This window comes from Convolutriloba macropyga, chromosome 5 (assembly GCF_964194025.1).
Source record: "Convolutriloba macropyga chromosome 5, txConMacr16.3, whole genome shotgun sequence".
Classification (NCBI taxonomy): domain Eukaryota; kingdom Metazoa; phylum Xenacoelomorpha; order Acoela; family Convolutidae; genus Convolutriloba; species Convolutriloba macropyga.
The window spans coordinates 61,657,483-61,685,472 of NC_134472.1; the positions used below are offsets into that span (position 1 = coordinate 61,657,483).

General features: G+C 33.8%; 2 protein-coding genes across 7 annotated transcripts in view; one reads left to right on the forward strand and one right to left on the reverse strand.

Annotated features, from left to right (window-relative positions):
- Positions 1-27,990, forward strand: part of LOC142339527 (uncharacterized) — a 158,451-nt gene that overhangs the window by 75,418 nt on the left and 55,043 nt on the right. The window lies entirely within an intron of this gene.
- LOC142339526 (gamma-aminobutyric acid receptor subunit beta-like) lies at positions 992-27,987 on the reverse strand. 6 transcript variants are annotated; one of them, XM_075389628.1, is made up of 8 exons: positions 27,239-27,987; positions 20,324-20,896; positions 10,366-10,631; positions 9,233-9,353; positions 8,664-8,758; positions 6,697-6,776; positions 5,888-6,043; positions 992-1,539 (listed from the first exon to the last, which is right to left on the reverse strand). In XM_075389628.1, exons 2-8 carry the CDS (start codon positions 20,557-20,559, stop codon positions 1,258-1,260), a joined length of 1,236 nt encoding a protein of 411 aa, XP_075245743.1. In that variant the 5' UTR covers positions 20,560-20,896; positions 27,239-27,987; the 3' UTR covers positions 992-1,257. The 6 variants fall into 6 exon arrangements, with proteins under 6 accessions (XP_075245743.1, XP_075245741.1, XP_075245740.1 ...); XM_075389626.1 differs by lacking the exon at positions 27,239-27,987 and adding an exon at positions 26,974-27,221; XM_075389625.1 differs by lacking the exon at positions 27,239-27,987 and adding an exon at positions 26,925-27,221 and having other exon boundaries at positions 20,324-21,310.

Below are 27,990 nucleotides of genomic sequence, written 5' to 3' on the forward strand. Positions count from 1 at the left end.
ATTGAATTTTTGCAAATGATTTGAAAGTCCTTTCCTGGAATTTTCGAAGGATATTTATTTGGTTTCTGTCACAAAATTTTTTTGAAAAGGCGAATAATGATCTACCACCATATACTGTTATGATGTTTTGGTTGTCGAGTTTCTATTCACCCAATATTGATTTTCAGAGCATTCGGTTAAAGGGAATCCCTAATCTTTAATTGTTTTGATTTAAAAAAAAATTGAAGCTCTTTAAGCTTATATCTGACTTGATCTCTTGCTTCTCATTGCTTCATACGAACAGGAAGAATTATGGTAATGTTGCGGTCACCTCATAGACTTAGAATTCGGTACTTTGTAGGCAAGATAATTCTACCTAGTAAACTACAAGCAACTTAGAAATAGAGTTCTGCGGTTAGAAAATTCAATTGCGAATTTTAAGAGGCTCCCTTTCTGACTTTAGGCAGGAATATAGTCTCCATAGATTTCTTTTTCATGCTTTTTAAGAGAATTTTTTTCTGCGGTTGACCCCGTTTAAGTAAAACACTCAATGCATCTGCCTGGCATGATGACACTGTCAATAGTACTTCTTTTAAAAATGGTGTCAGGACAATTTACCCACTTCCATTTTACCCAATGCCATTATACCCAACCTGCCATTTCACCCAATGCCAACTTACCCAATTTACCCTATTGCTATATTAACCAGAACAACTATTTAGCCGACTATAAAATAAATGGCCCGTGGGACTTGATATGAAATTATCACAACCGAACATGGGATTAGCCAATTATATAACTAAATGGCCTGTGGGACTTGATATGAAAGTATCACAACCGAACATGGGATTATATTGTCCACAAATATTTTAAATCATCCTTCTAATAGCGACTGCTAATTTGTAATCGGATAATTGAACGAAAAGATCAAAGAGCAATGGGTAAGTTGGTATTGGGTAAAATGGCATTGGGTAAAATGGCATTGGGTAAATTGTCATGTAACGTTTAAAAATTATTTACATTTTTCATTGCGTTTTTTTTTGTTAAAAATAACGTAACAGTTGATAAAGTCTCTAAACAATGCTAAAATAAATATACGAATAATGGCAAATTTAGGTGGCATTATCAGTCTTGATCATATATTGCATTTGTAATCATTACACGATTAGCGCCATGCGTTCAGTCGTTGTTTAAATATGCATTACATTCAGTCAGCTCAGATTGATTCATTTTATTCAATTTCTGGTTCAGGTATTTTGGTGGAAAATTAAAGATAATTTATGACTCAGTAACTGTAGTTTTCTTGGCCAGTGCTTTAATATATTCGACATAGATCCAGTATCCGGCATTAAATATGAAGTAAGTGAGAGGGAATACAATCCGAGCAACTCTGTCAATCTTCCGTTTGGTCATGTCTTTGTGTCGTCTGCCCACACCCAGAAAAATCACTCGGTCGTCTGTTCTGTGGAAGTCGGCCATTGCGAATTGTAGCATGGCAAGCACCACTAGGCCGAAACTGACCCACATCCAAATGTCTAGCAGGCTAACATTTCGGGATACCTAAAAGCCATTTATTGTGGAACTGTATGAGAAATGTAAATTGAGCATAAGATAGTTTACAAGCTCAACGTGTTCAGTTGAAGCCTTGAGGAACAAGAAAGAATGAGAGAAGGGGTTATAAGAGGTGCCCAAATTTTAAGGCTTAGAACCAGTTAGTGTAGTGGGTAGTACAGTACACTTGCAAGTGAGCGATGTTGGGTCTAATGGGGTACTGATTGATGCATTTTCAGAGTAGTTGGGACCGCTTAAACTCTCCGGACAATCTCTGTTGCTTTATATTTGGACATTCGAGTATATTGATGCATATTAATTAAACTATGCCTTGGTGATATTGTAAAGCGTTGCTTGTTTCCACCCATTGTTAATCCTTGTTGTAATTTTTTCTTTAAAAATGATCACTGAATTTCGAGTTTGAGTAATAAGTAATTATTTCAGTAACACAGGAGTTTAAATGTTACCAGATCGCGTTTAATTGTTCCAACCCCACTTGTGGGGGAGGAACTGTATACTCAAATGGGTTTTTTTTGTTCAGTCAATTTTGGCCGATCGATATATTCATCGTAGAGAAATGTTAGTGATATCATTAAAAAGCACGTCCAGTGTAGAATTCGAAACTAAAAAGATTTTTTTGAATTTCGTTCTTGTCGAGTCATCGAGGATTGAAGTTTTGTGTGAACACGGGGATATTTGGCATTTTGTTCACTTTACGTGTAATTTTTCTTCAAGTTAAGATCTTTTTTATAAAAATATTAATTCAAAATTACATTTCAAGCCACAAAATAAATCAATTTTGAGTTCCTAAGAGACGAAAGGCGATAAAAAGACTAGTTCTGGTCTAATAGGGGGGTGTACGTTTAAAAAAATTCGAATTCTATTTGAGAGCTTCTGTTTTTGGAAAATTTTTCATACTTTTTTTTTGTTTTCTTAAGTCATCTATAGACTTTTCACTTTTCATATCGAGGTTTTGTTATTGACAAACTGATTTACAGTCTAATGAAGCCCAATGAACAAAAAATTCGTTTTCAAAGAATCGCTCGTGTTTTTTTTTTGGCTTCGACTCTGAGTTTTCGTAATTTTAAATGAATTTTTGATTTTCTTTTTGAGGTTTTACTAAGTTTTGGAGTCCTATGGCATAGACTCGTTGACTAAAAGTGCAAAAGGTTTCGTAATTAGCATTAAGTGAACCTATCTAGAGCTTTGAGTGGACAGCTAATGGCTGTTAAGACTTAAAAAGCGGTGTTTCGAGAATTTTTTTTAACATTCACCGATAATAAATCTATTTTTGTGAATTGTAAGTCAGTCTCAGTAATGATAGGAACCCCTTCTTTTCTACTGCAACTAAAATTAATCTGATTTAAGATTTTACCTTTAACTATTTGTTATATGACTTCAATGCAACAAGATTTCAATTTTTTTAAACTTTTTTTTATATTCTCGCATTATTGGTTACTCTTGAAATGTTATCACCTGATGCTGATACTGATATCCTCCATTGGCTTAGGGAAGACCTTCAATAGATCTTGGATAAAGTTTTCGGGGAAAATCTTATGGTTTAAATGGCTTCAACACTTTCTTTCTTCCTTTACTGAGTTATTGGTTTTTGCATTTGTTGTTGTTTACATAGTCATAGGAGTTATTGTGATGTATTTTTGATTACGCTTGACAAATATCCTTGTATTCCATTGAAGTCTTAACTGAGCTTATTGACTTTCGTTGAAAGCTATTGAGTTTAATGGAATGATTTCTCGCGAAATTTGTTATAACATCAACCGATCTTAATCTTATTTTCGTGAACTTTAAGTCAGGCTCAGTGATAACTGGAACCCTTTTTCCCTACTTCAACTAAAATTTATCTAGTTAGCGGTTTTATATCCCAGCTATTGGTGTTATGACTTCGATGCACGAGTTTTCATCTCATTTTTTAAATTTTGGATATTTTTGTGTAATTTTGGTTTCTTTGGGAATCCTGACACATTCTGATATTGATAGTTTCATTGGCTTAGAGAAGACGTTCAATGGATCATACATAAAATTTTTAGAGAAAATCTTATGGTTTAAATGGCTTCGACACTTTCTCCTCTCACTTTTCTACTTAATTTTTGGATTTAGCCTGTATTTGTTAATGTTGTTTTCATAGTCAATGACTCATCGTAATGTCTTAATGGTGAATTATCAATGACAAACATACTTGTTGTGTCATCGAGGCGTAACTTAGCGTATTTATCGGCTTCCGTTGAAATCTATTGAATTTAATGGCATACTACTTGTTATCTCAAAAATTACGTGGTTTTAATGTATTTGTTCGCTTTTGTTGATTTATTGGTGTCTAAATGTTAAAAAGATGAATCCCATTGCTGTTAAAAAATTAATTGAAAGTAGAAAAGTTTTCACTGAAAAGTTCATTTTTTAATGGCTTCGACACTTCTCTCGCTCATTTTTTCATTTTGAATTTGCTGTTTTTACCGGTTGTTTTTTAATTCTTTGGGTAGCCGTAAGATGCTGACCGATCTCATGAGCTTTAAATTGAGGATTGAATGAATGGTGTTTCGGATATCATACATTTTTAAGATTTTTCAGGATTTTTTAATTTTTTCAGTTTTTTTTGTTCTTTTCGTCAACTTGTAACTTATTTTCGACATTGAGAAGCCCCATACGATTCCTTGTATTTTAAAAACTTACATATTTAATGATATTATGACTTAACTGATGTTTTGTTTGTTTGACAATATGCGTTTTCATAAAGTTATGTCAAACATCTATTTTTGATTATCTCTTTGTCAAAAATGTAAGTCAAAAGACAGATAAGTCAAAAATGTAGATGAGCGCCGGTCGAAGCATCATGTGCGAACGCACATTAATGAGCCTCCTTGTTCAAGTTTAAGTATCATAACCTAAAAATTGCTTTTATTAATTGATTAAAAGATATAACCAGGCAATTGTTTATATAGATTTACACTGAAACTCAATAATCAATATTAAAAAGAGAATTCAATTAAAAAAATGTTTTTGAAACCTATAGCTTTTGGTTTAGTGAGCTTGCATTGTTTTCGGTCAATTTAAGTGAAAAAAATTGCCATGATGGTTATGTAAGCGGCGTGCGTCGATAACTAATATCTCTATCTGCTTCTATCTAAATTTCATTTCATTACGACAGGAAGGTTCATTTCTCAGCTATGCTGGGCCGTCTGGCGGCTGTAATTGGACAGTGTTTCTCGTTTTTTATTAGACGCAAAAATCACGTACGTATGTTAATTCAATTGACTCAATAATCCAGGAGAACCGAACACACAAAACGTGTGCTGTCCAAAATTTGGGCGAACGCGATATGCGATTCGCCCCTATCGGCCCGAAACTTGAGCGTATTAACCACTCTACCGTAATATAAATAAACAACTCTTAACGAGGCTTTTCTGAATCCATCGTTTTTAGGAAGTCTGCTCACTATTTACAATTTTGGTGATTATCGTTTGACGGTAGGCGCTGGATGTCTTTTCCGTTTTATGTTGAACACAAGAAGGCGACGGTAGTTAACTCGAGTAAAATGAAAAGCATATATTAGTCAATGTTCCATAATATGCAGTGCTTATGGAAAATTATAGACAATGGAAAGATATAGACAGACAAGTTCCTTGTCTTTTTTCCACTTTTTCCACTACGCAGATATTTATATCCTAAGATGTCTATTGTCCCTGAGAGCCTAATTGGGAATTCTAACCGAATAGGAGACTAGCAGAAAGATAAGAAGTTTTAAAGCATTCTTCTCAACAATTGCCCCCCCCCCCCCCCCCCTCCTGGTACCTAGTAGACAATCCCACTTGTGCTATACTTTTCCACAATATTACTTGGCTTACAGTTTAGATAGCCGAATATCAGTTTGAGCGCATTTGCGGGCGTGTCTCTCATGAGCTGTGGGGTAATCGGGGGTCGGTTATCGCGGCAAAGTGCGCCCACCGACCCGTCAGTCGGAAATTCTGTTAACCCTTTGTATTCCAATTCGGCTAATTAGCAGCATGGCGCATTTCATTCTATTCAATTTAAGATAGTATTCGCATACGTCGAAACTTATTAGTCGTCTCTGCTTTGATAACAATTCGCCGGCTTAAATTCTACCCCCCCCCCCCCCGAGAAGGGAGGCAATTGTTAAAAAGATCCGTTTTAAGTACATCGGACAGTTGTTGCTTTTGGTGCTTTCAGTCGGTTTCTGCTCGCAACCACTCGGTTGGGTGGGGGGCTTTGTGTTGTTTTGAGAAAATGTTGCATGTAGAAATTGGGCAAATTTTAAATTTATTCAGCATGCCATTAGATTTTGTCGTACTTTTGTCTTTTTATCACTTTTATGTTAACTTACGGCTCCTCCCACATTTTTGACGTTGCTGCAAATGGTTAGCATGGATAGCACAGTCATGACTCCTATGCTGGCTCGAGCAGGAGTGCCACACTTCTCTTCCGTCAGCCAGAAGGGCACCCAGCTCATCACCACCAGGGAAGCTGCGGGGATGTACACCTTTTGATAGAGAAACAGAAGAATAAACAAACATGATGAACCAACCATTGTTTTATCTTTGAGTGAATGTTCTGTGAATGCGTCTTCATAGTGAAATGAAATCGACATAGCTAGACAAGATCTTGATTAAATTTTTGGTACTAAAACGTAAAGATGTGTACGATCTTGCACTATATTTGCATGTCTCAAGAAATTCGGTGTTTTACTAATTTCTCACCAAGACATGTCAATATTTGTCATGAAAACTTAGCTTAACAAGATATTGCCAGGCATTCCATTTTTTTGCTAAAGCAATATTTTGCATGTCTTGTTAAGATGTATCAAGAGTTTGTTCACTAGGTGTGCATGGTTTTTGATTACTCTGAATCGTCATGCAATTCTTCGATTTTGAATCGTTGTGCAATTGTCAACGTTGATGAATAAGTTTCGACAAAGTGAAATTCCGATATAATTCAGTTGCTCCAGGTTATGATTATATTGCTTGTATTTAGTTATTAAAAATTTTGTTAGATGTTAAACATTCTTTGAACACTTCTATGGGTTATTTATTCCAGCGGCTTTCGGATCATTGTGGGTGGTGAATTGTTTGGAAAAAGCTTGGCCATCGTTGAGAAGACTGGTATGAGTATTGCTATAATAATGGCTGTGATTACCTGGTACAGGTAAACTGAACTGAGACGTGTGAAGTTGAGCTGTGCTTCTAGAATGTCATAAGCCACAGGACCATAAGGGGCTGAAATTATTGTACTTTCATTATTTCACCATAAAGTTCGACTCATTTTCAATTTTTTTTACGGACTCGTTCCGCAAATGTTAGAATTCGACTTTTAACTGTGAAATTGTGAAAACAAAAATTGTGGTTTTTTCTTTCTTGTCGTTTTTGAGATGGAAGTTGATAAGAGTAGGAGCGAGGAACTTTCTGACCATTTTTTGTTTGATAGCTCTTTGCAAGTGCTTTATTTCCAGTGTTTAGCTGATATTCTTGTTTTTATTTAAATGAATTGCGTTAAGATTATGCTTCTTGCTGCTGTTTGCTGCCTCAAATAAATCAATTTGTGTCATCTTTGCTAAAATTATCTCAAGAAACTTACAAAATTTCAGGAATGGTCTGGTATGTTTTTGCAAACGCTTCTTTATTGTTTTTCAAGGAAGATTTTTTCGTCTGAATTACGTCTTGTTAGCTTTTTTAGTGTAAGCTGGCGTGTCTTCGGTGCCGGCAGGTTCATTCGCAATTTATGACAAAGTGGACTGATATTGCTACTTGTACATTTTTTGGTTTCATCAATTAGATCCCACTGAAAGCTATATAATGCTACGTGTTTCGACAAAATGTTTGTTAATAAAATCAGTTTTTTCCTGGGTTTGCCTTCCTGTACTGTTTTTCATCTGTTCTGCTTCTATTTCAGATCCAATTCTGGCCCTTAGGGCTCATGCAGCATCTGATTTTGTTACGACTTCTCTTTCATTGCTTAGGTGTAATTGGTGTCTGTTGTCAGTCTCTTACGTTTTGTTTCCTCTCTGTCTTTGTTAATTTTTCGGGCTATTTTTCCCCAACCTTTGGGTCAACAGCTTGTAAAAAAAGCTCTTAACATAACGCGTTGCATGAAGATATTACTGAAATCGTTTTAAATTGCAGTGCTTTTGATTTTTCAGAATTTAAATAGTCAAACCCTTCACCCCCTTAACGTCACCCCCCCCCCCCCCCCCACACACACACACACACACAACACACTGCACCCCCTCCAACATCATAAGCCCTTCAATCTCTCCCCAGCCTGCACATTGTTCCATATGTAACCAAGCGCGCACGACCCCCCGTGCCCTCGCCCCGCTCACCACATGCCCCTTCAATTAAGCTAAAGCTTGCCTCACTAAACCGTAGCTAGCTACTGAGAACGCCAAACGCTCTCTGGGCGTTTGAGAGCAATTCGCCCGACGTTAGACGCTTATGTAATTTTTTTTGTAATTAGTTCTTTTTCGCTTGAATGGCTAACTCCACTCTCCCAATGACTTTAAGTGACATCTGGTTGAGCTAAACCTTGATAATATCAATAAAGGACTCCTATACAGAAGTGGCTGTTAATAATGAATCATCGCGAAAAAAGTAAAAATAATTTTTTTTAGGAATTTTTTGCAACTATAATGGTTATTACAGATTTCATCTCTCCTTCAGTTCAATTCTGTCTGTTGCATTGTGTTACAGCGACTAATTTTCTTTTGTTGTTTCTTCGGCAATCTCCTGGGCTTGTTGATTGATCATTAGTTGCCAATTATGTGGTATTAATTACTTAACTAAGCTTATATTATCGCGTTTAAAAGTCGGATTAAGACTCACAATTCCTTAATTAGGATTAAGGCTCACCATTTCATTAAAACTCATAATATCATTTAAAATTCATGATATCATTCATATCAAATGTTCGCGTACTGTGATAGTTCTATGGTTTTTGCACAAAGCACCATCAATTACATCTGTTTGTTCTCCATTCTTGTTCAATTCAATGGCGGTCTTGTGAATCAAAGTTCTGGCAATTTTATAGTTCATTAGGAGCGGTGGAAATGCACTGATTACTGAGAGCCTGTATTTAGCTAAATAATGTTTTTAGAAGTGATCACTTACCCTCGTAAGATAGCACTTCTATCCCGTTCATGATAAAGCCCAGCTCCTTGAGAGAGTCGTACTGGTAAGGAAAGATGACGGCGTCCGGGGACCACCTGTTATATATAGAAATTCCAAGAAAAATTTTTGTCTCCAATTAGTAATAAAATCTTGTTACAAAGGCCAACAATAAATAATTATCTTTTGCAGAAAGAATAATGGCTGTCAATAGAACCATTCTATCTATAAAACCATTCTGCCCCATGTTAATAACATGGATTTGATTTTGGTGTATAACATTACGCGAAACTCTCAACTGAAATCTTTAAAATACCATATCTACAGTGCTATATTCTAAAGTGCAGGTTTTCGTATATACAGTAACAGATTTTTAAACTCGCCATGTTTGTTTCAATCATGGTTACGCAACTGCTGAATTCACTTTGAAATTCGGGTTTAATCTTAAATCGGTATGTAGCTCTGGATTAATGTCAAGAGTTTTCAGTGACATCATCATAATGACGACCTATATGACTTGTCTTAAATATGGAATTCATCATTAAATAAATACGAATCTTCGTCATATGTACCTGAGTCGGAGTTCCTCTGTGTGGAATCCGTAACTGGACAACAGAATGCGACACTGGCTGTTATCAAATGGAAAGTACAGAACAGTTAAAGTACACGGTGCTTCTATCCGGATCTTTCGATCTGAAAAAGTGTCCAAAATTTAATTGGTTAACTTTTTAAGAGCGCCCCTAGAAGTTTTATCTATGAGCAATGTTGATTTGCCTGTCTTTTTTTAACACAAATACTCAAATTTATTACTTCAATTCGTATCGCTTTACTCGATATGCGATTCTGTCTATGATTTGGAAAAAAATGATTTTTGAAAGAAAAAGATTTTTGAAAAAATCAAAAAAAATAGCAGTTAAGTTATCGCAAAATAACTTGTCTCCTCGCTTCACGCCCTGTTCTGTTGTGATCAAATCATCAATGAGAGTTGTATCGAAATGGGCGATCTTATCTTAAAAGTTGCTGCAATGATATGGAGATTTTCAATTTCTCTCTTATATAGTTTTTTATTTTTTGATATTATTTTTTTTATCACTTAAAATGCAGCAAAACTATGCTCAATAATTTGACGCACTGAAAGATCGAGATGAAATGGGGTACCAAAATCATATACCCTTGTAAGATAAGCTCGTATTACTGCTTTTCGATGTCTTGAGTGGCAAAGATGCTGCCTCCTGATTAGTGTCAATTAATTAATACCTGGATAGGTCGGAAAGCAGTAGTCTAAAATAAGCGAATCTTCGATGCGTTGTTGTCAGGGACCTCGAGTTTAGTTTATTTTTTCTTGCATTTTTTGTTTTCCGGCTGTGCTGTTGCATACCAAGACTTGAAGATCAATGAAGATTTAAAATTCGATTATCCCGAATTAGAATTGCAATTGCATCAGTATACATTACGGTTCGGGCCATTTTGGAAAATTGAGTGTTGACAATTAGTTATAGATGGTTACAGATTTGCGCCAATAAATTGTGGTTCAAAAGGGGAAATTCCTGACTAAAAACAAGGAAATTAATGGACTTTTGGGTCAAAATGAAAAAGAAAAGTAAATGAACTTGGTTCCTTTACACTTAGCGCAAATAAAATCATCAAATAATACTGGTACATTGTTTTAAGTTCCAACGTCAAAGTTACAGCATGTTACTCTCACCTCTATGAACAAATCCATCTCTTTCAAGCACCAAATATTGTGCCTCAGTGTAGTATTTCACATGTTTAGCAAGAAGGAAGTAAGTGTCAGTTGTCCAGGTGTAAGCTTGAGACCCTTCACCACTTAGTTTGATCTTATTCCTCTTTGTCGAGGTGTTTTTGGCTCCTTTGTAACTTGTGTCGTGAATTTCCCCTGCGTTCCAAAACTCGGACATGTAGAGATCGATGACAGCATATGTTGTTTGAATGTCGCTGATACTTTCGAGTCTAAAAAGGAGCAATCAGATTAATGATCAGAAATTTAAAACTTAGTGGGATCATAATTTCTTTATCTAAGAACATGTTTGTTTGTTTTCATAAATGAAAACGGAAGTAAAATTATCTTTAAATTTTAGACCCTGTCGTGTCAATAACTTAATGGACTCTTAATTGCTCGTGAATGGAATCAAGCAATTATGGTAGTCGTAGGTATCTTTTTTACAATTCAAAGAATTTGAATTGTATTGGGGCGCTGTCGTTTTCTACGACTCGAAGAGGAGTATTGGTTTTGAGGTTTTTTTAAACCAGAAGTACTACATGTCAAGGCGGCGATTTGTTCTACAAGCGAAACTGAGTAAAATTGCGGCGTGAACTAATTTTTGCTGAACGATAGAATTCTTTTTTTGACTTTGAAAATTGTTTTTGAGGGAATGGAGCATATACATAACCGTTTTTAGCTGTTTTTTGTACATTTGGCTCAATTTTTTCTAGTAGTCTGATTTTTGCGTAGGAATCTTTTTAATCGATGCTGTATCATTATGGAAACTTCTGGAATTGATATTACGAGTTTTTGAGAGCCCATGAGTTTCGAGTGCAAAATTGATTCGTATTAGTTTTTAATTTTGGCCTTTTCAATAATTTTGTTATTTTTCATCGTCGAGTGAAATTTTTAAAAATTAGTGTACATGGCTACAGAAATTTATTAATTCATAACCCGATTGCCTTAGTTTTGAACAGAGGGTTTTCCTGTTATAAAATTGTATAGATAATATTCAGATTTTGGCGGTTTTCGTCCAATTTCTCTATTTTCTTAATTCTATTTTAGTTCGATTTACTAGCATCATGCCTTGTAGGCAACGTAAGGGACCATAGTCTCATTTTATTGACAATTCAATTAATTATTGGCGTTAACTGTTCGAAATGCGTTTAAAGTTTGTTTCATAAAGTAGTTTTCATAATTTGTTTGCTTAATTTTTTCCATTTCGAGTTTTTGAATTCTGTTTTGTTTTGATAGCAGGCCTTGTATTTTTGCTGAACTTCCGATGCTAAATTTTGAAATGGTGTTCTGTTCCTACTTATTTTTTTTGTCAATTTGGTTTTAAGTTTCAAAATTTTGAAGATGCTTTTTGTTACTATTTCTAACAATGTGTCGGTAAGCTTTACTTTTTAGCATTGGAGCTCTTTCTGTTTCTCGCAATTATCGCCACTGACTTGTTGCCATAATCTTTTGTTTCATTTGCTCTGCTTGAAGGAGTTGTTAATAAAGGTGTTTTTGCTTTTCTTCGACTTTATTGTTATTTTTGTGTGAAGTTGATTTCATTTGACCTTGCAGCTCTGAAAATTTGTTGCAATTACTATTTAAATTTTTGACTGAAACAATTGTTATTTTCTGAAAAATTTCGTTGAGATAACTTTTGGTAAGAATTGTCTTTTGTCTTTCTTTGATTGAATTTTGTCTTTCTTTAAATAATTCTTGTCTTGTTAGAAACTCCTTTTTCCCCCGATAGATTGCTATTATGCAAAAGCTTGAATTCCTTTTTGCTAAGATGTCTACGAATAATTGTCAGATAAAAAACAATCATTTCAGTTACAGTTATTGTTTTGTGTGGTAAAATCAGGAGATTCGAGTGGGTTCCGTAATTCTTCCGGCTATGTTTTTCAAGATCTGTTGTCACATTTGCTTTTTTTTGTCAATTCAAAACAGGAAGTGGAGCGAAAAAGCGAGTGGTTTTGGTGCGTATTTTTTTGCTCCAATTTCAGTGTCAAGTGAGAAAACAGCGTTCGAACAAATTTTTCCTTCCTCGATTGTGATTTTTTCTTCACTTACGGCAATTGACTTAGATTTTCGTTGATTTTTTCCCCCATTTTTGATCGGTTTTATTTCTAAGTGGTTTCCCAATCCATTTATTGTCCATTCTAGGTCTATTCTTTTGTTTAGTCAAAAAATATTCCGAGTTTTGTCAGGACTTGTCCTGCTCTGTTTTCATTTACTGTAAGTTTGTTTATACATTTATTTATGAGTTCGTAAATGGATGTATTTATTTTTACAACTGGATTTAATGTTTTTTGAATGCTCCAGAAGCCACTGCAATCAAAGTTGTTCTTATTCGCAAATTTCAGCAGCTAAACTCAATTGGCGTCAGTTCGCTAGTAAAATTCAAATTTAAATATGAAAATGTTTTTTTTCCTCTTCAAATCATGCGAGTGTCCTATGTAATCTGTGATAACATATCTTACCGGCCCCCTAGTATACCTGTTGACCGGCTACTACCCACTGGCGGAAATGGAGTCCTCGTCAGTCGTTCGAGAGCTATGTCCGTGTTGGTTATATTTCTATCATCACGATAAGAATTCTTTCAATTTAACTGCTTTTTTGCTAAGTCCATCCTCAGTTTTTGGTTACCCTATATTTACGTTGCGCTTTTTGTCCATATTTTGGTTGAGCACGTTCGTTTTGTTTACTATATTTTATTTACTCTGCTTTCCATGAGAATTGATTTTGTGGAGTGATCAAGAGAAGCAAAAGTTATGTTATGCCAGACAAAAACTTTTGAAATAAAGCCCCAAATCATTACAAATGTGACCATTGTCGTTTTTGAATATAATTTATTTAGTCAATGGAAATCAAACAATTTGCCAGGGGTTTTGCACCATTTTTTTTGTCAATTTAAGTATGCTTACTGTTGTTCACTTGTTTCAATAAAATGTTTTGCGCTCAGAATAACACCTATCAGAAACCTTTCGTAGAAAAGGAATTGCACCAATAATTCAATCTTCTAATAGCTTACCACTTAACTACAGCTCTGGTACAGTACCGTACAAAACATAAATAATGATGAAAAAGACGAAACGTCATAATTGTCAATGGTTTTTTGCCAAGTTTCAATTGATTGGTGACATTCCAGACTTTTACGTCTAGGTTGCCATAATTTTTCATGAGCTCATACTGCGTTTCTGTCGCGTTAGTTTGCATGAGAATTGATTTTGTGGAGTGATCAGGAGAAGCAGTTATGTTATGCCAGACAAAAAGTTAGGTAGCCTCGGATCAATCGATAGTTTTGTTCAATAACGAGACAACAGATTATAAGTGATATTCTGTAACTTTGTTTAATTGTTAAGACTTGTATGTGAGGTTGTAAACTGGATATTAATTGTATTTAACGTACTTTTTTCAAATACTTAGATCTGTTTTCAAAGCTTTCCTTGTGAAAAATCTCACATCATAAAGGATAATGCTTTTACCTTGATTTTCCCTTCTTGTTTAGCTGTCTGAGATATTTGTTTTAGAGTCTATTGCAACATTTTGTGACATTCACTGAACCGTGAGATAGTTCCTGGGGTTATAATTGTAGCAGTCTGAATTTATTTCTGTCGCTTACATGTGTAAAACAAAGTCTGATCATGATATGGAGAGTTTCGCGCTTAGATATGACAGATTGAAATAAATCGATAAAGTACAAATAATATTGCCTGAATGTATATGAATTCGCCTTGGGGTAGTAGTAACCAACCATAGTTAGGTCGCGGAAAAATCTTTCTCAGAAACAGATTGCATACCTGCTTAGTTGAAGATAGTTGAAGTATAATTAGAAACTGCTGCTTGATTAGTTGAAGTGTAATTACGAACGGCTGATTGATTAGTTAAAGATAGTGAAAGTATAATTAGGAACGCCTGCTTAATGCTTTTATGGTTTCAATAAGGCGGACACCAAAAGTGAGGCAATCTTATTTTTGCAAAATTTTTACAGAAAAGGGGGAATATAGCATGGTAGTACGTATATATAAGGAGTTTTTAAAGGGAAATGACATCGAAATCCTTGGGACCCAAAACGTTATTAGCATAAGTTTTCATAAATATAGCAACAGATTTAGCGAGAGTACTCAGAATTATTTAATGCAGTCTTGAGGGAAGAAAATTATCGCTCCTCTTTCTGTTTAAAGAAAAAATTTTCTACAATAGATGTTTTAGTATAGTTCGGACATTCAAAAAAATTCAGGAAATAATTGTACCGCACATGAGGTATAATTATTTCCTGAATTTTTTCGAACGTGCGAACTATACTAAAACATCTATTGTAGAAAATTTTTTAAAACTGAAAGAGGAGCGATATTTTTCGTGATATTTCTTTCTTAATCAATGGAGTCAATATATCATGTAACAATCATTGAGCTCAAATAGCTTCGATTCATTGTTTCATTAATCGAAAGGTCCTCGGGTTTTCTAAGCGCTAGAATGCAACGACTAGCTTTAAGCCTTTTTTGGCAAAACTGATCAAACACAAAATCTAGAATTTCATGAGGAAAAATTTGAGATAAGACCGAAGTGATATATGTAAAATTTGCAAGATAAACGTAGGCTCTCTGTATTGGTCAAAAATATTGATTGTTTGTGCCACTTCAGATACTGCTTACCAACAAAACTACTTCCCTCTTTTGTAATTTAGTCTGTAATGAGTGAACAATTTAATGGTTTCACTTACACAATGGATGGGCCGCCAAAGTGTGATCTCCTGGTTCATAATTTAAATCATCTAAAAATGTTACGGAGTTTTTCTTCCTCTTCTAAAGATTATCTCTCTCTACAATTTTTGAACAGCTAATCAGAAACCTTTTTTATTCGGTCAAATGCAATAACGCTACTTATGTTTGACTTTTATGGACTTAAAAGAACTGGTTAATATGTTATCCAATTCTTATCCAAACTCTTAGCTCCGACTAATATTTGGATGAAACAATTAACCAGTTTTTTGATATCAATAAAAGTCAAACGTCGGCAGAGCGATTGCATTTGAGCTATTAAAAAATAGTTGTTCCGACCCCACTTGTGGGGGGAAGAACTATATACTCAAATGAGTTTTATTGTTCAAACAGTTTTGGCCGATAGATATATTGATTGTAGAGAAATGTGAGTGGTATCATTAAAAAGCTCGCCCAGCGTAGAATTCGAAACCAAAAAGATTTTTTAGAATTTCGTTTTTTTAGGAGATATCGAGGATTGAAGTTTTGCGTGAACACGGGATATTTGGCATGATTTTTCTTCACTTTTAATGTCATTTTTTCATCAAATTAAGATCTTTTTTATTAAATTATTAATTGAAAATTACATTTCACGCCACAAACTGAAATAATTTTGAGATCATAATTGAATAGGGAAGTTTACTATAAAAAAATTCGATTTTTTAGAGCTCTTTTTTGTATAAAACTTTCCGTTTTTTGTTTTCTTGGGTCATCTAGAGACTAGTCATCTTTCATATCTAGGTTCCGTTAGTGACAAACCTGATCTACAGTCAAATGAGTCCCAATGAACAAAAAATTTGTCTTCAAGGAATCGCTCGTGTTTTTTGGGCTTCGACTCTGAGTTTTCGTAATTTTAAATGGAATTTTGATTTTTTTGATGTTTTACTAAATTTTTGGAGTCCTATGGCATAGTCTCGTTGACTAAAAGTGCAATAGGTTTTGTATTGAGCATTAAGTGAGCATTAAGAGAAAGATGATTTTTCGAGAAATTTTTTCTACATTAACCGATCATAAACTTTTTTTCGTGAAATATAAGTCAGTCTCAGTAATATAAGGACCCCTTTTGTATGTTTTTTTGATTACCTTTGCATGAAAATTTATTCTCGTCCTCCAGTCGAGACATACGCTACATTTCTGAGTGTTTTTTTCTTCCGTTGAAAGCTATTGAATTTAATGGCTGTTAAAACTTTTTAAATAAATTTCAAATTTTTTTTAAAAATTAACCGATCTTAAACTTTCGTTTTCCGTGAAATGTAAGTCAGTCTCGGTAATAACTGGACTCCCTTCTTTTCTACTGCAACCAAAACTAATCTAGTTAGCTGTTTTATCCTCTAACTATTGGTCTCATGACTTCGATGCACGAGGTTTCATAATTTTTTTTTAATTTTTGGATATTTTTTCGTATTTTTGGTTCCTTTTAGAATCTTAACACATTATCAGAATATTGATAGTTGCATTGGATCAGAGATGACTTCAATGGGTCACACGTAAAGTTTTCAGAGAAAAATTTATGGTTTAAATGCCTGCGACGCTTTCTTCTCGCACTTTTCTACTTCATTTTTGGATTTCGCCTGTATTTGTTTTTGTTTTCTTAGTCAATGACTTATTGTAATGTTTTATTGATAACCTATGAACGACAAACATTCTGGCTCTCTCATCAGGGCATAACTAAGCGTATTTATTGGCTTCCGTTGAAAGCTGTTGAATTTAACGGCGTTGATACTACGGGTTTTCTCAAAAATGTCCTGATGTTTGTTGATTTATTGGAGTCAAATTGTTAAAAAGAAGAATCCGACTGCTGTTTTAAAATTAATTGAAATTAGAAAAGTTTTTACTGAAAAGCTCATTTTTATTGGCCTCGACACTTACTCCATTTTTTTGCTATTTTTGCTTCTTTTTTTTTTCTTTAGGTAGCCGTAAAATGCTGACTTGTCCATAAGCTTGTAATGAGGATCGAATGAATGATGTGACCGGAAGCAGTCATTTTTTTGTGAATAGTCCTAAAGATTATGATACTTTGCATTTTTAAGATTTTTATTGACTTTTCATTTTTTAGTTTTTGTTCTTTTCGAAACTTATAACTTATTCTCATCATTTAGAGGTCTCACACCTTTCCCAGTATTGATAACCTATGAACGACAAACATTCTGGCTCTCTCATCAGGGCATAACTAAGCGTATTTATTGGCTTCCGTTGAAAGCTGTTGAATTTAACGGCGTTGATACTACGGGTTTTCTCAAAAATGTCCTGATGTTTGTTGATTTATTGGAGTCAAATTGTTAAAAAGAAGAATCCGACTGCTGTTTTAAAATTAATTGAAATTAGAAAAATTTTTACTGAAAAGCTCATTTTTATTGGCCTCGACACTTACTCCATTTTTTTTGCTATTTTTGCTTCTTTTTTTTTCTTTAGGTAGCCGTAAAATGCTGACTTGTCCATAAGCTTGTAATGAGGATCGAATGAATGATGTGACCGGAAGCAGTCATTTTTTTGTGAATAGTCTTAAAGATTATGACACTTTGCATTTTTAAGATTTTTATTGACTTTTCATTTTTTAGTTTTTGTTTTTTTCGAAACTTATAACTTATTCTCATCATTTAGAGGTCTCACACCAGTATTGATAACCTATGAACGACAAACATTCTGGCTCTCTCATCAGGGCATAACTAAGCGTATTTATTGGCTTCCGTTGAAAGCTGTTGAATTTAACGGCGTTGATACTACGGGTTTTCTCAAAAATGTCCTGATGTTTGTTGATTTATTGGAGTCAAATTGTTAAAAAGAAGAATCCGACTGCTGTTTTAAAATTAATTGAAATTAGAAAAGTTTTTACTGAAAAGCTCATTTTTATTGGCCTCGACACTTACTCCATTTTTCTGCTATTTTTGCTTCTTTTTTTTCTTTAGGTAGCCGTAAAATGCTGACTGGTCCATAAGCTTGTAATGAGGATCGAATGAATGATGTGACCGGAAGCAGTCATTTTTTTGTGAATAGTCTTAAAGATTATGATACTTTGCATTTTTAAGATTTTTATTGACTTTTCATTTTTTAGTTTTTGTTCTTTTCGAAACTTATAACTTATTCTCATCATTTAGAGGTCTCACACTTTTCCCAGTATTAACAGGTGTACTGATATTATGACGTGACTGATGTTTTGTTTGTTGGACAACTTGCATTTTCACATAAAGTTATGTGAGTGGTGAATTTTTATTTCTTTTTCTGGTACTTTAGCACAATCGCGTTAAAACAGATCCCAATGGTTTTCATATATGGCCCAATTTCATTGATTTGTGTTTTCGCAATGTTTGTAATTTGTTCTTTGTAATTTTTCGTGTTTTTCTGCATCTTTAGTCCGTTTCGATGGCTTAGTCTAACCAGAGACAGGTCCTGTTGGTTTCATTATGACTTTTTAGTAAATTCATCAAGAATTATTTCGTTAAAAGCTAATTTTTCGAAAGCTAAGACTTCTGAAATTATTTGGTTTAAAAGATGTTGATTGATTTTTGAATTTCGCCTCATTATTTCTTATTTTTGTCGGCTTGTTAACTAGTCTCATGAAGGAAAAATTCCATCTGATTTGTAGTTATGAAAAAGTAAATTTCTGTAGGTAGGGTTTTGTCTGATTGTAATTTGACGTTGTTACTAGGTGCTTTTAAATTGGGTTATTGAGTTTTGCTGTGAAATTTTTGTTTTTGCTTTTGTTGTTGTTGTTGCTTTCGTAGTCTTTTTAATGACACATCTCGTTGTAATGAGGCATGGCATTTTTTATTTCAATAGTTAGTTTGGTTTTGTAACGATTTTTTAAAACCGAAGAATCTAAACCGAAGAAACCGTAAGGTTTTTTGGAAAAACGAAAGGAAAAGCTAAAATACCTTCCATTTTTGATTATCTCTGTCAAAAATGTAAGTCAAAAGACAGTTAAGTCAAAAATATAGATGAGCGCGGGTCGGAACATCTTGTGCGAACGCACATTAACGAGCCTCTTTGTTTGATTAGCTGTTCAAAGAATGCTAAAGCGAGATAATCTTCTACCAGGGAATAAACAAATACGTGATGTATTTTATATGAGCTAAATATCTGGAGCGTCTTTTCATGGCGTGTCAATTCTTCATATATTCTCACCAAACGGTATATATGTCGTTTGTGTGAATTAAACTCAATGATTGTAATTAAATATTAGTTTTAGCGCTCTGTGAATGTGCTAATACTCTTTACTAAAACAAAAAATAATTTTGTGTTTTTTCTGTGGACATTCTGTGAAGCTAAATAACACTGCCTAGAACTATAGTTTAGTTGTAAAGGAAGGTATTTTAGCTTTTTCTTTCGTTTTTTCAAAAAACCTTACGGTTTCTTCGGTTTAGATTCATCATAAACTAAGTATTTTGAAAAATGGCAGAAGCCGTATCTTTGAAATTTCTCGACTTCAGTTTTCCATTCCAAGCCGAAGTAAGCAAAACATTTAAAAAGTTGAATGCTTTTTAACCCTTAAAATATAGTAATTTTTCAAGTAGTTTTTTCTTATGTTTGCAAATTATCTTACATAAAGATTTTGCTGCTCCGCAGTTTTAACAAAGACGTGTGCATATTTACTTTAACAATTTGTTGTTCTGAGATTTTATGAAATTTTAAAATTCATTTAACGCTAGCGCGAAACATATCAGCAATCTGAACAGCTTTGGTATCACGCCAGTTGCTTCACAGCTTTCCACAATAGTTTGATATTGTGGATATAAGCAAAAACTGCTTACGTTGTACTTATAGTTGTGACAAAATGAGCAGGTGAATTTTCATCTGGAGAGTTTTTTATTCTGTTGAAAAATTATGAATAAAAATGACATTTTTTATAGTTTTTTGATGAGCGCGTTAGAATGTTTTCTCAATTATCACTTTAATCTTTTTTTCCTGCTGTGGTCTTCTTGAGATTAAAAAGTTTTGATGCATTTATTCTCGTTTCTGTTACCTCGTAGCAAGTTATTTTCAGCAGATTTTAAAAATCGCGTTTCAGAAAAGTTTTCTCAAACCAGCGTTTTCAGGAAAGTCATTGTTTCCTCATTGGACCACAAAGCAGCTATCATCGTTTTGTCTTTCGACTGTAGTTTGAGTTTGATAAATTGGTTTTAATACACATTTGATGCACTATAAGAGCATTAAACTAAATCGGAAACTTCAAAAAAGGTTCTTACGTCATAGTGACGGATACGTTCATAGGCAGCTGGGCGCTTTTGGGGAGTGAGCGGGTAGCCTTGAGGTACTTGTCGTCCCTCATCTGCATCTCGTATATGGAACCCCTCTCGTAGTTGTTATCTCCCCGCCCAAACTGGAACTGTTCCATCCCATATGTGAACAGAGAAGACCCTCCACTTGGCAGTAGATGGGTTCGAATGATTAGGAGCGATATTGGAAAAATAAAATGGTCCATTCTAGGGTAATTAAACGTAACCGAGGTAGGTGATCAAGTGGAGTAGTTCCAAGTAGCAATTTTCTTGTAAGTCAAATGATAACTTAAGTACAGTCAACGTAAGTCAAATGAAACGATACAAACTAGTCAACAAAGTAGAATAAGAACTAACGAAATATTTAATTATGGTTAAGACTCAGAATTGGTGTTTCGCCTAATTTCGGCTTGAATTTTTTTGGATAAAATTATTTGAAGTTAATGTTCTGCAGATATGTTGGCTGGAGTAACAAATGGAATGAGCCCGAAAATCTGTATTTCAAGTTCATATTGACTGTTTAAATGTCTGCCAGTTTGAGACCTAAATAATGACAACGATCATTAAATGTTATATAGTATTTTTTAATGAAAAAACTCAAAATGAATTGAAAATGTCAAGCGCTCTCTGATTATGCTTTTCATTTAATATGCATTCCTGATTCAAGTAATTCATCAAAAATTTAAAAAATAATTGGTTCTTTTGTTTAATTCAGGATTGTTGTCTGAATGAAACCAAATAATTCTTCAAGTGAGACTACAACTACATGTATATAGTTTCAGTATATAGTTTCACTGTGCGAGGCGGGCATGAAAAATTAAGGGATATATAAATTTGAGATGAAATTCGGTAGATATGTGGAGCAAAATTAAAGAATATTCAAAGAGGAAACGGAATTGTATATATACATATAGACATGGACTAATAGATAAAGAACCCTTGAGTTTGAGTGGGAAACTGAAAAGCAACACAAATTTATCGCCACTATTGCTATTCTGTCAGTAATAGAGATACTGCATGATTGGTATTCCGCCAAGCGAACGCATTATTTTAAATTAATGCCTTTCTCGGAATGCAACACAAAATCCTCCCCAAATTTTAAACTGTATATTGATGTATATGGTATTATATATGAGGCGGATTCACTTAAAGTGATATCGATGGAGTTGGAAACGGGATTTGGCTTCTCCTTCACCTAAGAGTGGGAAAATTAGAAATTTAATAAAGATCAAGCATTGAATTTGACCATGGAAATGGAAGAGCTCTTTTGTTGTGCTAATCAAACAAATATTGATTCTGTAAGGTTCTCATTTTCCTTTCAATAGGGTGTAATAAATCTAGCATTGCTCTCTTTTATGCCACCGGAATAGTGGAATTTGGAAAATTTTCTCGAAACAATAAAAGCTACCCAAAATTAAATTTTGATGTAATTCATGAATCTAGGTTCAAATTTGCTCCAATTTTTAGTATCATTTCATTTCAATTTCTTCCAGCTCAAATATATGAATTTTCGGTATATTGAATAAATTGAGGAGAGTCTTAGAATAGGGTAAAATGTCTAATTCAAAGCATTTTTTGCTTTCGAATAGTTGGGTAAATTTTTATGTTCCTTTTGGGGTAAAAAGTAGATAGACAAATGGTCTGTGCTGACCGGGCATAATCGATATGGTTGAATAATTGTGTCTTAATCTCTCCCTCTAAGCTGCCTCAAGTACCCCCAATCAAATCTGAAGGATGATTAGGGCACCATACACAAATACCCCTCGCCACTCTGCTTACAACTCACCCAGAAAGTTGTTATCTCTTTTACACAACTTCGCTCTAATGCACATCGCTTGCGGTATTTTGATTGTGCAAGAAAGCAAATATCCTTTTGTAAAAATATCTGTTCCTGAATTATTTCGAGTGAACCGACTTTTTTAAAAAAAAGTGATTAAAAAATAGTATTTTGTTGCTGAGGTCCGCCTAATGCGTTGCAATTAATTGCTGCTATTATCTGAGATCAAAATGCAACAAATTTGTACAAAATGAAGTCTGGATGTCATCCTGAAAATGTAATCCGGAAATACGGCGACTAATCTTGTACCTAGCAGTCTGTGTTTTTATCTTTTTAATCAGCCAATGTATTGATCAAGCTTATATATTAATAGTATTATAGTAGTAAAATTCAATAATTGTTGTTATCAAATGGTAATTCTGAGCGTATAAAATGAATTTGAGCGGCAATCGGGACAAATGTTTAATATTAATTTTCCCATGGAGAATTCTATCAATAAATCTGACCGGCTAATCAATGTCTGTGTAATGAAAGGCGGAGTCCATGTGTCTGTGTTATGTGCTATAAAAACATCTTTTTTTCCTATTTTTAAATAGCCATACTTGCCATTTATTGTTCCGACCCACTTGTGGGGGAGGAACTATATACTTAAATGGGTTTTTTTTTGTTCAAACAATTTTGGCCGATCGATATATTCATCGAAGAGAGTTGAAACTGGTATCATTAGAAAGCTCGTCGAGCGTACAATATGGAATTAAAAAGATTTTTTTTAATTTTTGTTTTTCACAGGGAGTTATCGAGGTTTAAACTTTTGAGAAAAGTAAGAGTGAATTACGTTGTTTTTATTCCCATTTTCCGTAATTTTTGACCAAATTTTCTTCAATTTCGCTAAAAACTTGTTGATTAAATATGTTAGATTGAAATTGATACCCTACTCTAGTATGCCATCGTAAACTGGAAATTAAACACACTTTTTTGTTCCGACCCCCACTTTAGTGGGGAGGGAGGAATATATAATCAAATGGGTTCTTTTTTGTTCAGTCAATTTTGGCCGATCGATATATTCATTGTAGAGAGTTGAAACTGGTATCATTAGAAAGCTCGTCCAGCGTACAATATTGAATAAAAAAGATTTTTTTTTATTTTTGTTTTTTACATGGAGTTATCGAGGTTAAAACTTTTGAAAAAATTAGAGTGAATTACGTTGTTTTTATTCACATTTTCCGTAATTTTTGACCAAATTTTCTTCAATTTTTCTAAGAACTTGTTGATTAAATATGTTAGATTGAAAGTGATACCCTACTCTGGTATGCCATAGTAAACTGAAAATTAAACACACTTTTTTGTTCCAACCCCGACTTTAGTGGGGAGGGAGGAATATATACTCAAATAGGTTCTTTTCTGTTCAGTCAATTTTGGCTGATCGAAATATTCATCGTAGAGAGTTGTGAGTGGTATCATTAAAAAGCAAGTACATCATAGAATATGGAAATGAAAAATATCGAATTTCATTTTTTATAGGGAGCTATCGAGGTTCAAAGTTTTGTGAATATTCGACAGTTTTTATTCACATTTTCAGTAAATTCTGCAATTTTTTGGCACAATTTTGCTAATATAACTTAACGTTTTTTAAAATTTTTAACAATAGAGTATTTTTGTTGCCATTAGAGACAGGAGCAACTTGATGAATTGTTTGATTAGAGTCTCTATGGCTATAACATCCGATAAAAACTTTTTTCAACAAAAATTGCTTAAAATATGATTTTTTGGTCTGCTTTACATTTGCCAAAAGTGGAGAACTAGAGACCGCAGACAAAATCTATATAAACTCCAAAAAGTTTCCTGGATTTAAAGTTTTGCCGTTTTTCGCAAATTTAACTCGATAATTATACAAAATGCCTCATTTTTTGAAGTATTTCGCTCAACAATTGGTTTAAATCGCAAACGTCTGGAACACTTGGGCGGTTTGTTGGAAGCGCGGCAAAATCACGGATAGGTTTGATAATACCCCGGCTTCTTACAATCAGAAGTTTTTTAAGTTTGTTTTTTAACGTTAATTACTGACAAAAAATTTATTCACAGCTCCATTAATGACAACTCAAATTTACATAAAAATGAAGCTGAATTCAGATAAAGTTTGTATTCAGAATTTCACCTTATATTTTTAATGGCTTTGAAGACGTGTTCTTGTAAACCTTAACTCATTTTTTTGTTTTGCCTTTGTGTTTGTTCTTCTTTTTGCAGTCTGATTACTGAGTCTAAGCATTCAAGATCCATCCAATTGTCTTCTTCGAGAGGTGTAAGTAAACCATTGATTTTATTATTATTTTGTGTCTCTTAAGTCTCAATGTCTGTTATGTCATTGAATGTATTGTTTTAAGGAAATTTCGGTGACATTTTGAACGTGTCATTTTTTATTTTATTTGTCAATTTTTAGCTTATTCTAACTAAATATAGTTCAAACTTTTTCCCACGTAAGATACAAAGTAAGTTTTGTGGCGAATATTTTAAAAAAAATGGCTACTTGGTTTTGGCACTACGAGTTTTTATACAAAATATTACGTTTTTTGTGCATAATTACCCATTTTGGCTGTTGTTTTTGGTATATTTGTAAATTTTCATATTACTTAACATTCTAATTGGAAAAAACTTTACACATTTTGTAACTGAACATAATTTATAATTTCATAACATACGATGTTAAGCGTTGCGACACCGTTCTCTTTCAGAAATTTGTACAGTTTGATTTTTGCCCTCTATTTGTTGTTTTTTTATTTTTGAATGCCAAATATTGGGTAATTAAGGTTCTCAGTGGCCAACAATAAATACATAAATGAACTTACTAACCGATTTCAGTATATAGCCAATGATTTTTTTGACTTTCAAATTAAATTTTTTCAAAAAAAATTAAAACTATTCAGCATATCTTCTTTTGTCCTGGTTTGCGTTTTCTTTCGTATTTTACAAGGTTGTATCAGTTTCGTAACTTAGACTCTTTTTTTGAAAGACGTCTTTAATATTTTGTTGAACCAAAGAATATTTTTTCAGTTGATTGAACGTTTTGACTGATGTCTTCAGGGCTTAGAAAATTTGTTTCAGATGAATTTTGTGAAGTTTGGCGATGACTTTTAAAATCATTCGTTTTTTAAAAAAGGAAATGGATTTCTGAGATTTGCCAATACCATTTCTGTTAATTTGTAGCTTAGCATCTCTTTAGTCAAGTCATATCCCTTATCTATCGAACAAAAAGCTGCTCTCTATAACAGTTTTTGTCCTCAACTCGTCTTTGTTCTTGGTACAACCAGTTTTATAAAATATTCGTGATTTTTGCATAGTTGCCCATTTTTGTATGTTTTCATTTTTTTCACAGTATCTAAATATTGGAGAGTCCTCTGGTCATTTGAAAAAAGGCAATCTTTATTTTTTTAATGTTTTTAGCGAACAGCTCAATGCTTAATTGGCTGGGACATCGTTTTCGTGCACGTTTTCATGCTCATTTTTTCTTGCATTTTCCCTTCTGCCCGTGGTTGTTGTTCTTTTTGTAGTCGACATTTTCTGGATAATGACAGGCATCGTTCGCTCTCTAAGGAAGTATGAAAGATTCTCTCAGCGTTTTCTTTTGATGCATAATGTTTCTAATCAGTTTGATATTGAAAAGCAAAAAAAGCAACGTTTTAAGAAAAAGCAACGTTTTATTAAACTTTGCCCTTTTGCTCAATTCTTGTTGACTTGTTACCAACTCGCAATGAGGAAAAGTCCCATAATTTTGTTTCTAATGATGTACAGGTTAATTTTTTTAGTATAAGTGTTATGTGATGCTGTTTTGATTTGGTTATTAATGGTTTTCAAAAAATGGACAACCAGTTTTGGTCGTAATTAATATTTGTAATTATTTGATTTTTATCGCCTTTTGTTCTGGTAGACAAAATATGGTAGTCACAGGTCTCATTGGCCCTCTTAGATAGATTGTTTTATTCATTTAGTAGTTTGTTGAACGATTTGTTGATGTTTAATTGTTTTTTATCTCTTCCTCATTTGGTAGTCAATTAAGTGAAAAATGTAGATGAGCGGGGTCGGAACTTTTTTTGGGAACGCACATTACCGAGCCTCCTTGTTATGTAAAGGTGTCATCTCAAATATAGTTTTGTGAGCAAGAAGTAAGAAATTCGGTATATTCTGGTATATTTCTTCACTGAAATTTTGTTCCCCGAGCTTTAAAAGTCATTTTAAAAAATTTAAAATCGTGCATTTATTGAGAGTAAGATCCATTTTTGTTAACGAGGAAACGATCAAAATAATATAATATAGTTAGGCTTCAAGCAAGAACTACCTGCTTGGGCCCACCTGATTTAAAATCCCACCATTACGTCGGATGCAAAAAAAATAATAGTTGTGTTTCTTCAAAAATATAATTTTTATTTGATTTTTAATTTTTCGCAGGAAACTCTACGTTTGATCATTTCCCTGTTCTTAAATCTTTTTTGTGCATGTTAACTATAATATTGAATATTGAGAATATTCCACTAATTGTGAAAATTCGAGTAAAGTTGCGATTGCGTTGTTTTTTGCTATCCACGAGAGAAGAACTTTTTTTGCTTGGTTATTTTCCTTAAAGCGAGGCTGGTGTATTGAAAATACAAAGGAGCAATAAGTATTTTAGAATCAAAACTAAACGAGTCAGTATTAGTTTGTTTTGTTTTGTTTAGGGGAGTGTCTATGAAAAATCTGAGGATTGTTCGGATACCTTGAAATGCAGTGAAACTTCATATATTCTGACAGATTATGGTAACCCACGCTTATAATCTGGACGCAATAAAAACAAATATAAAAGCAATATGTTCACCTTCTTCTTTTTTGACGAATTGTGCGTGGAGATAATTTGGCCGTTATGTGATTTGAAGATTTTGGGATTTCTCGGGATCAATAATAAGCATGGGAAGCAATTGTGTTTAATTATTTCCAACCTGTTAATTCTGAACCGAATTGGACGTATGGCCAATAAATCTACAGTTGAACAGATACAGAAGAGCTAGCTGTAAAATATCCGATATAAATACTTGGTTAGGGAAATAAAATAGAGGGCACTGGTTTATAATATAAGTACTAACTTTATTGCTGTAGATTAAGGAGAGAGATTGAGACGTGCTGAAAGAGCCCAGTTTTGTCTAACTTTCTTCTTCTTTATTCAGACTGCCCGCTGAAATCACGGGAACGGAAGCTAAGATTGCAATTAGATCAAAGAAAACAACCCATGCTGGGTATTCAGAACTCAAACGCTTTTAATCTGCGAAATTCCTGTGATTAGAACTGTGTTAATAACAGCTAACTCAGCTCCCCAAAAAGTTGTTCTCCAAAGTTTATTTCGAAGGTTTTTTGCTGAATTTAACACTTAAATCTGTTTCCTGAAAACAGGTGAATAAAGCGTGAAATAATACCAAGTATAATTTATTCAAAATGTTTCCTTAAAAACTCAAGATTTAATATTTTTGCTTTCAATATTCAGGCACTTATTTATCCAAGTGTAGTTATTTTGCTTTGTCTGTACACAAAGGGGCTCCGTGCTTGAGATTATAATCAGTTCTTCAAGCTGGGAAGTTTTGAGAAAATGTGGAAGCTGGCTCTAAATTTGAGTAAGGAAATATGAAAACGATCTCTTATAATCAACCTAGAGATTGCTGGTATTTGGTTCTTTCTCGGGGGTGGGGGTATTAGTTAAAGTTGGAGTTGCGCGCTACTTTAGTTGGAGAAGTAGTAATTGAGCCTTTAGGAAAATTCGCAAATCTTTTGTTGGGTTCCTGAGTGGAGGGCTGAAATTGAATTAACTCGCAACGCCCAGATAGACTGATATTGAATTTCAAGG

Excerpts from the sequence above, each read along its gene's own strand:
- LOC142339526 (XM_075389628.1), bottom strand. The coding sequence starts at position 20,559 with ATGGACCATTTTATTTTTCCAATATCGCTCCTAATCATTCGAACCCAT. Across the intron at positions 9,354-10,365 it reads AGATGGATTTGTTCATAGAG|ATCGAAAGATCCGGATAGAA; the intron begins GTGAGAGTAACA and ends ACACTTTTTCAG. Across the intron at positions 6,044-6,696 it reads GTTCAGTTTACCTGTACCAG|GTGTACATCCCCGCAGCTTC; the intron begins GTAATCACAGCC and ends CTCTATCAAAAG.